At 40.0% G+C, this 13,074-nt stretch overlaps 1 protein-coding gene across 1 annotated transcript in view; it reads left to right on the plus strand.

Annotated features, from left to right (window-relative positions):
- Window positions 1-13,074, plus strand: part of CENPI (centromere protein I) — a 2,543,587-nt gene that overhangs the window by 831,998 nt on the left and 1,698,515 nt on the right. The window contains exon 8 of the mRNA XM_044057225.1: window positions 5,859-5,987. Coding sequence (XP_043913160.1) covers window positions 5,859-5,987 — 129 coding nt within the window. The remainder of the gene's footprint in view (window positions 1-5,858; window positions 5,988-13,074) is intronic.

A 13,074-nucleotide genomic window follows, 5' to 3' on the forward strand; every position in this document is an offset into this window, starting at 1 on the left:
CAGGAACCAAAAGACGAATAAAATCCAAAGGAAAACGTAGTCCAAAGCCAACAAGGAATGTATTTAGGCACAGACAAAAAAATAAAAAAAAAATAAATAAAAAAATAAATAAAAAAATAAAAATAATAATAAAAAAAAAAAATTAATAAAAAATAAACCTTTATACTTGTATTTCTTTATGTGAGTATTTCTTAGGAATTAGGAATGATTGACTAATGGAATTGTGTTAGGGGTGTGGTTATTTAACTACATATATAAAGTGTGGTTTTGATGTGTTTTGGTATTCTGAAGAAGTCTTACTGTGAAGACGAAACCTAGGTCAATTCAGTTTTATTTTTTATTTTTTTATTTTTTTTGTCTATGCCTAAATAAATTCCTTGTTGGCTTTGGACTACATTTTCCTTTGGATTTTATTGTTTGTGACAATCTTCCCTTGCTCTAGTCAATGAACAAGGGAACAGTATTTTTTTTAGATCTGTCAGGAAAATATAGTGAGATTAAGTATTGTTTTTGTGTACCTGTGAGAATCTATTTGTCTGTGTTGTTTTTACTATTCTCTGTAATTGAAACTCTGGAGTTTATTGTAAATATTTGGTATTTTCATGTTCTTTTATTATTTAGTGTTAAATATATTTAAACTGTTCATTGTGGCTGGTCTTTTAGAGAATATTTTAGCCTTTGAGAGTACTTATATTTATTTGGTGACACTGTGGCCGCTTCTGAAAGTCTTGCTGCATTGGTCAAACACTACTATTTTTATTAGCATTAATTTTACTTAGTATAATTGGGTACCCTTGTTAGAACCTTAGGTTAGCTGTCTGAGCAAAGGGTAGCAGAGCGAGTACATTTGTGACAACCTTTCCCAGGTGTGTGTGTGTGTGTGTGTGTGTGTGTGTGTGTGTGTGTGTGTGTGTGTGTCAGCTACTTGGAGCAGGGACACAGAGTAGTGGTATCACAAAGTGGGTGGTGAGGACCTGACTTGGAACACTTAGCTGAGGAGTCAGCTCTACAGCTGTGTCAGTGGAGAGTCTTACTGGGGTCCTGGAGAGGGAGAGAGGGAAACCCAGCGCTGGACTGAGTGCTTTCCCTATATTCTCTTAAGGGAAAGTGTGCTTGGTGCAGAGAGCTGCATTTGGCAATACTGCGTATCTCTATTTTTGTTCCAACTGAATGTCCTTAAACAGTGTCAGTCGTGAGGATTGAGACTCCTTGTTTACTGCCCCAGGAGGGACGTCACACTAGTTCTTCTCTTGAAAAAATAACATCTCGTCCTTGTATGTAAACTCAGTGATTAACCCTCTGTTTATTTAGCCACTGACAATTGGCATGTTGAAACAGAGGGTTTGTATCTGGAAAGGTTTTCTTTCTTGTGGCCATGGTATTTTTACAGTGCATAACCGAGCGATATGTCGTTACATGGCATGTCTCTCTTTTTCTGTGGATTAGTGCTTTTTAGGAAATAGTTATTTGTGAGGTGTCCTCATATTGTCTCATTCATAATCCTCCTCCTCCTCCTCCTGCTTCTTCAGGTGCAGAAGAGAGTGCAGTGTCCACACTCAGTGTTTAGCTTTATCTGAAAGTGGTCCATTGATTTTCAAACACGCAAGAGTTTTGTTTCTTGTGCTTGCATTATGATAGATTTCCCTTTGAATGAAATAAGCACATTCTAATTCTTTGGTTCCTTGCTGTGTTTTGCAAACATATCAGAATTTGTGACAGTGACTTAGAGAATGGCTGCATTAAGAGGTCATTTTGAAAATGTCTGTCTGTCCGTCAATGTTTGTGAGGCAAGCACTTGATCAAGTGGCCATATGTGAACCAAGGAGTGTAGGCTAGACGTCAACCTCAGGAGCAGTGCATTCTTGGAGATGGCTATTCCTGTAGCCCTCCTTATTTGTCCTGTTTCCATTACATTCTTACTGATTAGAATTCTTCCTAAGTGTTAAAGCATGGTTGATGGTTTCTAAAGATGGCTATGTGCATATTTGTAATACCCTATCTTGCCAGGAAACACATGAATGTCAGCTGTCAGTTGATTGACATCTCACATTCTTGATTGCCAGCAGGCTGGACTTCAGTACTACAAATTCAATGCTGTGTTATAATGAAATAAAAACACTAGGTGTGGTGTGGTTTTCATGGTCTGCAGTCTGGATTTGACATAAGGCAGCCCACCCAACTATCACTGCAGGAGTGAAGCATCAAAGAGTTAAATCAGCGCTGTAGCTGGGTAGTGAGTTCATCTTCAAGACGGCTGTCTGCAGTGCGGGTGTTTTGGTGTTGTTACAGAACCCACAGGTAAGTCAACTTATAAATCTTTATTGCTTATTTGTTTCTATTTCTGTAACAGATGATACTTGGTTTGGCATGGGTAGAGAGAACTTCAGAAATTATGAAGAAAGCATTTCCCCTGATGTGCTATGGAAATTGTGGCCTGAGCTGAAATTGGCTCTGCCCTCTCTAGCTGTGATCCTTGAGATAACCTGTGTACTCAGACGCTTGGCATTGTTCTGATAGTGGCAGCTTCGGTCATCTCTAGCTGTGATCCTTAAGATAACCTATGTACTCAGATGCTTGGCATTATTCTGATAGTGGCAGCTTCGGTCGTCTCTAGCTGTGATCCTTAAGATAACCTATGTACTCAGACGCTTGGCATTGTTCTGATAGTGGCAGCTTCGGTCATCTCTAGCTGTGATCCTTAAGATAAACCTATGTACTCAGACGCTTGGCATTGTTCTGATAGTGGCAGCTTCGGTCATCTCTAGCTGTGATCCTTAAGATAACCTATGTACTCAGACGCTTGGCATTGTTCTGATAGTGGCAGCTTCGGTCATCTCTAGCTGTGATCCTTAAGATAAACCTATGTACTCAGACGCTTGGCATTGTTCTGATAGTGGCAGCTTCGGTCATCTCTACCTGTGATTCTTAAGATAACCTATGTACTCAGACGCTTGGCATTGTTCTGATAGTGGCAGCTTTGGTTCTTTCTTTGCTCTCCATTTGAACACGACTTATGGTATGTATTTAATCTAGTTATAATAAAAACCTTTGGTAGATTTTTGAACTTGTTTGATGGTGCTGAAGCATACTTCACATTTCTACACAAATGGTATCACAGTATGGAGAGTTAAGGAGTCCTCAACCTGTTATACAAGTTTATCTCAATGAACACATAGGGAATCATATAGATACCACAACTCATACAGAAATCCCAAAAAACATTTTTGTAGGGGGAAAGCCTCTTCCAAAAAAATGTATTTTATCATCACTGAGATTTTTGCAATCTTGGAGGATGTTTGTACGGATGGAGATTTGAGTGGGTGGGGGTGGGGGCACTTGCCATCACCATAAAATGGCTGGTTATTTTGTATAAATGTCTACAGCTACTATTTCCTTACTTCATAGGTTCTGGTCAGTGAACTGAATTTATACTACCAGTTGAGTGCTTCACACTTTGCTGTACAGTGACTTTGCGTACGGTCGGGGAAGATTGTGGAAGCAACATGTTTTTCACTAATATCATACAGAGTAAAAGCTTAAAAGCAGTTGGATACGTAATTTCTTCTGCATTTGTCATGTTAGAATTTGTTAGTGTGTAGCATTCTTGTGGTCAGGCATGCTTCCTGAATGCATGTCTCCCAAGGGTTTTGGTGATGAAGTGTTATGTAGATTGCCAGCCAGAGACTATGTGGGTAGTGTTTAAGACCATCTGTGAGCCCTAATAATTAATAATTAGGGCCTAGGCCCTAATGCAGCAGCCATTGCGTCAAGCTACCTGAATTGTGAAGTGTACTAAGATGAGCAGGTATTGCTGCCAGAGAAGATCAGCATTGTAGCATCTTCTTGCAATAACTTTACTTCTTGGAGTATGACTTGTCCCCGCCTTTTCTAGATATACTGCTGATGAGAAGGGCAGACTCCATTATGAACAGTAAAGGAAGCCTTGTGTAGTGCTGCTGATGAGAAGGGCAGACCCCATTATGAGTAGTAAGGAAGGCTTGTGTACTGCTGATGAGAAGGTCAAACTCCATTATGAGTAGTAAGGAAGCGCTGTGTATTACTGATGAGAACTGCAGACTCCATTATGAGTTGTAAGGAACCCTTGTGTACTGCTGATGAGAAGGGCAAACCCCATTATAAGTTGTAAGGAAGCCTTGTGTACTGCTGATGAGTAGGGCAGACCCCATTATGAGTTGTAAGGAAGCCTTGTGTACTGCTGATGAGTAGGGCAGACCCCATTATGAGTAGTAAGGAAGCCTTGCATGATAGCTAGTATGCCTGAGTAGCATGCTAAGGGCGAACTACTGCTATACATTTGTTCCAGTTAAGATATAGGCAACATGTGTATAGGCAGTTCAGATCCTGTGTCCCTGTTCAAAAGGATCATTTCCTGAGTTAACCGCTATTTTTCCCCCAACATCTCTGAAAGAGTATGCTGTAGGATTTTTTTTTAAATCTGACAACTCATTATGCTCCTAAAAAACATTCTCACTTATTTCTCTGAAGTCTGCTAACAGGGTGTACATGTCTAAGCAAAAATGCTAAACCTTATGGACTGTGTTGTGTACTTTGGAGTCCTATTGGTATCCTTCCATTGTTCCCTTGTAAACTGCAATATTTTATATGCCCTGCTAATCATCCCCTTTTCTACAGCAGCTTCTGGTCTAGACCCGTCTAAAAACTTTCTCAAAGGTGGTCTTTCAATCAACACTCCCTTGTTTTTCTCTTGCCTATAGTCCATATGTCTGCTTGGCCTAATCCCACTTTTATGTCCATTGTTTTGGTTCCTTCATCAACTTTCTCCAGTAAATTCCAAACTCCTCTTGTGTATTTTCAGTATCCCTACTTCCAGTCATCCATTCCTGCATTGGCTTGGTTCTTAAAGCACTTTCTGCAGCTTTATGAATGTAATATTATGTGTGGTGGTCACTCTCCGTAATGACCTGAGTCCAAAGTCTTATTCTCATTTCTGAGTGTCCCCATGTCATCATCTGCCCTTTCTTTGTCCGTTCTACAAGCACGCGCGCACACACACATACATGCATGCACACACACACATTATCCTTAGCTGCATAGCTCTAAAGCATTTGTTCATATCAGGTAATCCTAAACCACCTTCTCTGGGGGAATATTAATTTACCCCACTTAACTCTTCTGCTTGTAACACTTTGTGTGATGCCTTCTTTCTTCAAAAGTTTATCCACATTCCTTACAAAACACCTGCTGTAATTTCTTAATGTGCTGTCCTCAAGGGAGGTTGCATTGTTAATATGTGTTGCTGTGATGTTATATCTGGAAGAGGATAGCAAGTGGGGAAGTGGGGACTGAATAGATAGACTCTTGTCACACAGTAAATCATGTCAGTAGTGGTGGAAGGTGTGCTCCAGAACTTTTGGTGGAACCGCTTCTACATATTCTTCGAAGGCTGCTACATGTCACATTCTGGGATTTGGGGTACAATGACTTGTACTGACTGACTGTACAAATAAACCAATCAAACGTACACAGACAAAAGGAAAGGAAGGCAGCGTGGAAGCGAAGTAGAATGTGACAAAGTTTTGAGTAAAATGTTGAAGTTTCCTGGCTTTCCATAAAAGTAGAAATGATGGGTGTTTTTATGCTAAACTTGTAGGAGGTCTTAGACCAAAAAGTAGAACAAGTTGAGGTCAGAAACAAGACAAGTTTCCAGCTGTTTGTGTTGTCAGGAGCACTGCAAGATTTGTCAGGTTTCACAACAGTGTAAGACTGGATGGTTGGTTCTACTGCAGTTTACTGACATATTCCTGAACCATTGCTCACTTGTGAGACATGTTGGTATTACTATAATGTGAGTCAAAACTGAACCTTTTTTTTTACAGACCTATTTTAAAAATCTGGACAATACCTGGAAAGCTGCAATACGTGCTGTGCAGCTAAAGAACAAGAGAAATGGGTCTTTAGTTCGACAGCCCTTATTGGACTCTAAACATCCGGCAGCTAGGAAAAGGGTAAGACATTGATGAAATTAATTTTAAATAGACTTAAAACTAACAGTTTAAATCACACATTTAGGTGCATTGTACAGGAAAGGAATTATAGTATTTAATCATTAGTCCGTACCTGGGTGCAAGTTAGTATCACTCATGATCAAATGGTCAGCCCAGAAAGAGAGAAAATGAAATTGTTATTCTAGTCCCTTTACTGTTATAAAATTTTGTTTTAAATGAAACTTTGTCTTATTTAGTCACCTTTTTCTGAGTTGTTCTTCTGCAGAGTTTCTGCAGATTAATACGTGTTATTCGTATAACAATACTGTCAACAATAAAGGAATTTAACAGGAGTTAAGTCTTCATGCTTCTCAGTATTTGTAGTGGTCTCTACGCTAGCGTTGTACTGCTTATAAAATGTTGCGTACCATTTGTAAATCACATGATGTCACTCTGCTTTACCTGACGTGTTGCAGTCCCTTTCATCGCATCACCTGGGTAGCTTTTTTCTAATTTTAAATTCTGGTTAGATTGAACCTTGCACGCTGAGAGTATATCAGTCGACATTCCAGTGATAGTTGTTGTGGGAGTCATTACTGATGCGACTAGTATTATTCATTTGAATATAGTGATGTGTATTTAGTAGTACATCCCACGGTATAATAAAACATAGAATATGTTGACAAGCAAAGACCTTTTTTACTTGTTGGTAGCTGAGACCGTTTTGCATAAGGGCAGATATAAGGTTGACAGCATCTCTGCAGTTATCCTGATCATTTAGACTTTCTCACCCTCAAAAATATGATGCCCTAGCAAGTCTTTTAGCAGGAGTCCCTTCTTTTCACAACTGCCTTTGCTCATGTTAAACAGTGAATCATTGTTGCTGTTGCAGTTCCCTAGTATAACACTTAGTACACGGACGCCTCAATCAGTTTGTTTAACTGTTCAAAGTTCTTAGTCACTTAAGTGTTTATACTATCAGCATGAAGTGTTCCAATCCTTTTTTATTTTATGTTGCCTGTTTTATTTTCCATGTTGTCTTTCCTTCTCCTTTGAGTTTTTTTTTCAAACTTGATTCCAAGGTTTTCTGAACCTTATTGTTTTCTGTATACCAAGGACTCTTCCTTACATGAGTGCTAGATATGCATACATCCATATCTGTCTATCTAGTGTGTGTGTGTGTGTGTGTGTGTGTGTGTGTGTGTGTGTGTGTGTAAACGTGTGTGTGTAAACGTGTGTGTGTGTGTGTGTGTGTATATATATATATATATATATATATATATAAAACTATATTTTTGCTTCTAACAATTTTTGTCTTGCACGGTATCAGTTGTATCCTGTGTATTACTATTATGTATGTATTTTGCATTCTGTATATTACTATTATGTATCTATTTTGCATTCTGTGTATTACTGTTATGTATGTATTTTGCATTCTGTGTATTACTGTTATGTATTTTTACTCTCTGTATTTTCTTTGATTTTTCTGTATTATTCTGGAGTTTTTCTCCCCAGGACTCCATTGGAAACGGGCTCTTCATGACCCAATGGACTATCCTGGCAAACAAACGGCAAATAAAATAAAAATAAAATATGTAAATGTGTGTACATATGTGTGTGTGTGTGTGTGTACGTGTGTACATGTGTTTGTGCACATGTATGTGTACACATGTTTGTGTGTGTGTACACGTGTTTGCGTGTGCGCACGTGTGTGTGCACATGTGCGCATGCATGCATGTGTGTGCACGCACGTGTCTGCATACGTGTGCGAGCGCGTGTCTGCGTACGTGTGTGTTCATGTATATATGTGTGTGTATATACATGTATGTGTGTGTACATGTATGTGTGCTTACGTGTATGTGTGGGTGTACATGTATGTGTGTGTGTGTGTGTGTGTGTGTGTGTGTATATATACGGGTGTGTGTGTGTGTGTACATGTGTGTGTGTGTCTACGTGTGTGTGTGTGTGTGTATATATATATATATATATATATATATATATATATATATATATATATATAAATAAAATTAACTGCACTCAAAAAATGAATGAAGAGAAGAAATTTTAACTTAGAAATGAACTTCGTGACAATAACAGCATTCAAAAAATAGTAAATCACACCAACAACTCTTGTAGAACTTTAGCGCTTTCGTCTTATTTATTATCAAGTCTTCTTCAGAAAGACATGTTTCATAAGTATGAGCAACCATTTTCACTTCCTTTATATACATGAGTTCTAGCAGGCCATTTAAATTAACAACAGTTCCTTTCCAATAGTAAAGTGTGAACAAGCAGGGTGCTGTGTGCATTTTCATTAACATTACAATCGCAGTTACAGAAGGTAAATTAGTCAGACAGTAATAGCCTTGTGGTGCCGTGTGCATACTAAAAGGGATCGTGTGCAAAAAAGGGACTGTGTGCAAAAAGGGACTGTGTGCAAAAAAAAAAAAAAAAATTGTGGAACCGGGAAGGATGAGAGTCATGCTGTGATAATTCTAATATTAACACCCAAATTGGTTCGTCCCTGATGGGACAACCCAGAAATTATGTATAATTACTTTGCGTAACTTATGAGTTCATGCCTCCAAAGGTAAGTAAAGAAGGGCACGGACGAAGGTGGAGGAGTCAGGTAGAGTCCTACTATGCTTTGGTATCAGTGTGTGTGTAGAGAAATGTGTGGGTATGCCACCTGAGGTGGGAGTGGGAAGAATGTAGTGTGGACTTGAGAGGGGGGGGGGGGCTGCCCACGACACGGAGTGTGGAGCCGGGGTTTGATGGGTAGGAGAATATGAATAATTTAGAGACCCAGAAGACTGGCTCAGTGCAGGTGGTACTGCCCGTGGGCTGGTTCGGATGGTACCACCCCTTGAATGGCTGCTTGAAAAGTGGGACCGGGAGGGTTGTTGGTGGGGATGGCAGAGGCTAGTGGGAGGCAAACGTCAGAGAGAGAGGAAACGCATTATATTCACTTGCACAGTTGTAAAGCCATAAACACATTAAAAACACTTGCACAATTCTTCAGACCCTATCACATTTCAATCGCTATACCTTCTAAGCACACATTTGATGTCCAGGCTTACGTTGAGTAATGGCGAGAGGGAACACATTAAATCTGCTTGCACAATTGTTAAACTTTCAACCCATATCACATTTCAATCTCTATACCATTTAAGTGCACATTTAATGTTCAGTGTTTCCTTGAGACCTGGATAGACATCAGCTCTCAGTTCTATCTGCCATTTTAATTCTCGGACTTGCAGGAATGTGTCCATGTCCCGTACAAACTCTTGTTATTTTTTCCAGCGCTGTGAATTTGAATCCTGTGAAGTTTGGGCAAATAGCACTGTGTTTAGCCAAGGCATTCAAACTGACCTGTTTGCATATTGCTGCAGTGTTGTAATGTCCAGCATTATGTAAACAGATGCTTGTAAATATTTTCGTCTTTGTCAGTTTCTGCAATATTTGTAATACTTAACTGGAGCTTTTCTCCCCGGGCCTCTGCTGAAGAAGGACCTGTGTCCTGTCTGACTTTCTGGTAAACCAATATAAATAAATAAAAATAAAATTATCCAACTTCTTACACCAGCTTCCCACAAACCTGTAGCACAGAATGTAGTAATTCCAGAAAAATTTAATATGGTCTCCCATTAATAACTTTTTTCTAGTCAAGCACACATATACAAAAACTACAAAACAGCAATTAAGAATGTGCTGATTTGTGTTATTTGCTGACCATAGAAGTTGTCATTGGTTAAAACAATTACTAGTGGATGAAACCGCGACCTACTACTGTCATTCCAGACTAGTGGATGAAACAGTGACTCTACTACTGTCCTTCCAGAGCTTTAAATTCATGAGGGGAGCTAGCCGTTTCTCCCAGTTAAAATCCAAGTTACAAATCAAGCACAACAGCTGTGCACTGAGGAGTGAAAAAAGGGATATTGTTTCCCTACTTAATAGGCTCTGGGCAAAAGGGCATGTGCAAATATTGCACTTGTCATCTGTAACCAACTTCTAGAAGAAATCAGATAAGAAGGTAGCTTTGCGTTTTCAAAATCAAGCTGAAAAAGTCCCTTCTTAAGGAATGCTCCTGTTCCTGCTGCAGAGAAAAAGGTGAACCATACCAAGGATTTAAGTTGAAACACGTCACAGTATCGATGCTGTGTACAGTACTCATTCTGTAGTCATGTTAAATAATTTGAAGTACATTGTCACAGTATTGGTGCTGTGTACAGTACTAATTTTGTAGTCATGTTAAGTTGAAGCACATTGTCACAGTATCGATGCTGTGTACAGTATTCATTCTGTAGTCACGTTAAGTTGAAGCACATTGTCACAGTATCAATGCTGTGACAGTACTCATTCTGTAGTCACGTTAATTAAGTTGAAGCACATTGTCACAGTATCGATGTTGTGTACAGTACTCATTCTGTAGTCACGTTAATTAAGTTGAAGCACATTGTCACAGTATCGATGCTGTGTACAGTACTCATTCTGTAGTCATGTTAAATAATTTGAAGTACATTGTCACAGTATCGATGCTGTGTACAGTACTCATTCTGTAGTCATGTTAAATAATTTGAAGTACATTGTCACAGTATTGGTGCTGTGTACAGTACTCATTTTGTAGTCATGTTAAGTTGAAGCACATTGTCACAGTATCGATGCTGTGTACAGTATTCATTCTGTAGTCACGTTAAGTTGAAGCACATTGTCACAGTATCAATGCTGTGACAGTACTCATTCTGTAGTAACGTTAATTAAGTTGAAGCACATTGTCACAGTATCGATGCTGTGTACAGTACTCATTCTGTAGTCACGTTAATTAAGTTGAAGCACATTGTCACAGTATCGATGCTGTGTACAGTACTCATTCTGTAGTCACGTTAAGTTGAAACATTGTCACAGTATCGATGCTGTGTACAGTACTCATTCCGTAGTCATGTTAAGTTGAAGCACATTGTCACAGTATCAATGCTGTGACAGTACTCATTCTGTAGTCACGTTAAGTTGAAACACATTGTCACAGTATCGATGCTGTGTACAGTACTCATTCTGTAGTCGCGTTAAGTTTAAGCACATTGTCACAGTATCAATGCTGTGTACAGTACTCATTCTGTAGTCGCGTTAAGTTGAAGCACATTGTCACAGTATCGATGCTGTGTACAGTACTCATTCAGTAGTCACATTGACCTTGCTCAGTATGCATTGCATTATTCCTGCTGTTTGGCATCAAAGGCTGTATTGTAAATATTGTGCTATTTTTAACAAGTGTTACTCCCTTGAATGTTTTTGTACTGGCAACTGTACAGCACAAAGCATTTAGCTTTACGTACTGTAAACCTGTTTGAAGCCGTCACTACCTAATTTTGTACATTCTTGTATTCAAAATGTAAGTCTGCAGATGTTCTTCATGTTTGACTGTTGCAGTCATTACATTTGGGGTAATCTGCTAGCAGGTTGCCCTCAGTCGGCCTGAATAAAAGCTTGGGTCCTGCGTCGGTTGCTGTCTCCTCTTCCATGACGTCAGGTCATCAGGGGTATAAAACATGCAGCCGACACCATTTTATTCAGTCTTTCTTGCCGCGCGGTGCCCGAAGCAGAAGCAGTTCGCAAATGCCGGTCGGCCGACTCCTGAAATTTTCGTATTCCAGTTTCAGAACCGAAGTCTTCAAACTAAAGCTAAGTACCCCGTTGGCTCCTTACCGATGTCAGTAAAAGTTAATAATTGCATTACTTGTGGGAAGCAAATACCTCTTAAGGATTTTCATTTGTACTGTATTCCTTGCCTAGGCCCAGATCACAACGTGCCTTGCTGTCGGTTTTGTGCTAGATTTAACCAACGCACTATTAAGCGTCGGCATATTTTTGCTTCTAAATATTTTGGTGCAAGATTTAATTATCCTGAAATGTCATCGGTTAGCAATCCGACTACCGGAGTTCATAAAAAACGCAAAGAAAAAGATAGAGACAGACCGTCTAGGTCCAAAACCGACTAAGCTTCTCCTAAGCCAGTCGCCGATTCGCTGGTACTCAGTGAGGCGCTTTCGCAGCCCCTAATACCCACTACTTTTGAGTCGCAGGCCTCTACCGAGACCCATTCGGAGTCCGGTATGCCGCGAGACACTGAGTATTGAACCCGCAGATGTCTGTCCCATGGATGGGTCCGGATCCGCTGAGCAGGCACCGGCTTCTGAGGGTGTTTTCACGCTTCAACATTTTTGTATTAAACCGACGCCAGCAACCAAAACAAGGTCAAAAACAACTTCTATGTCTAAAAAACTGACGCAGGAGCCATGTGCTCAGGCCCATATGCCTAAAAAACAGATGATCAAAATGGCTGAGGATTTAGTTACCTTGATCATGGGTTCCCAACCCCCCCCCCCCTGCTAAGAGGCCTAGGCAAGGCACTGATTATGAATCTTCAGATCAGGTTTCCATTTCTTCTGATTCCTCTTCTGATCAGGAATTTTCTATTCCACCCTGTGAGGATTCTGATGCAGAGGAATCCATCCCATCTGCATCTTCTCCTGAGGATTACTCTTTTGGAGAGACTTTGCATACTTTAAGGGAACATTTTCATTGGGAGAGTCAGGACTTCTCTGAATCAATAAAGAGGCTTAGGGATTTCCTCCTTCTTCCTCAGCATAGGCCTTTGGCGCTATACCTCCTGTATTAGACATTGTTGATGTGTTTTCGAAATCAAGCTTGGCTCCTGATTCCCTGCCCCCTGCTGCTAGTAAACCAGACAGATATTACAGGGTTCCTGACTCCCACAAATTTCTATTCAGAAAAATCCTGCTGCTGATCCTGAGACTATTTCTCAGGGTCCCAAGGGTGTAAAGGCCTCTACAGCCAAAAATCCTACCCCCTCTGACAGAGATTCCAGGGCGCTGGATAGATGGGGAAAGAAGGTTTACACGTCTGCAACCTTGGCAATCGGGGCTTTAAACTGCCAGTTTCATATGCTTAAATATCAAAAGCATTGATTGGGCTGCCAAAAGATAAGTGCTTGGTGATGGTAGAGGAAAGTCATTGAGACTGCTTACTGTAGGGTTGTGCTTTGTTTCCTCCAGATTTGGAGGTGGAGGCACCCCATTGCTTTGAC

This window comes from Protopterus annectens, chromosome 15.part0 (genome assembly GCF_019279795.1).
Source record: "Protopterus annectens isolate FY-2018-M chromosome 15.part0, PAN1.0, whole genome shotgun sequence".
Lineage (NCBI taxonomy): Eukaryota > Metazoa > Chordata > Ceratodontiformes > Protopteridae > Protopterus > Protopterus annectens.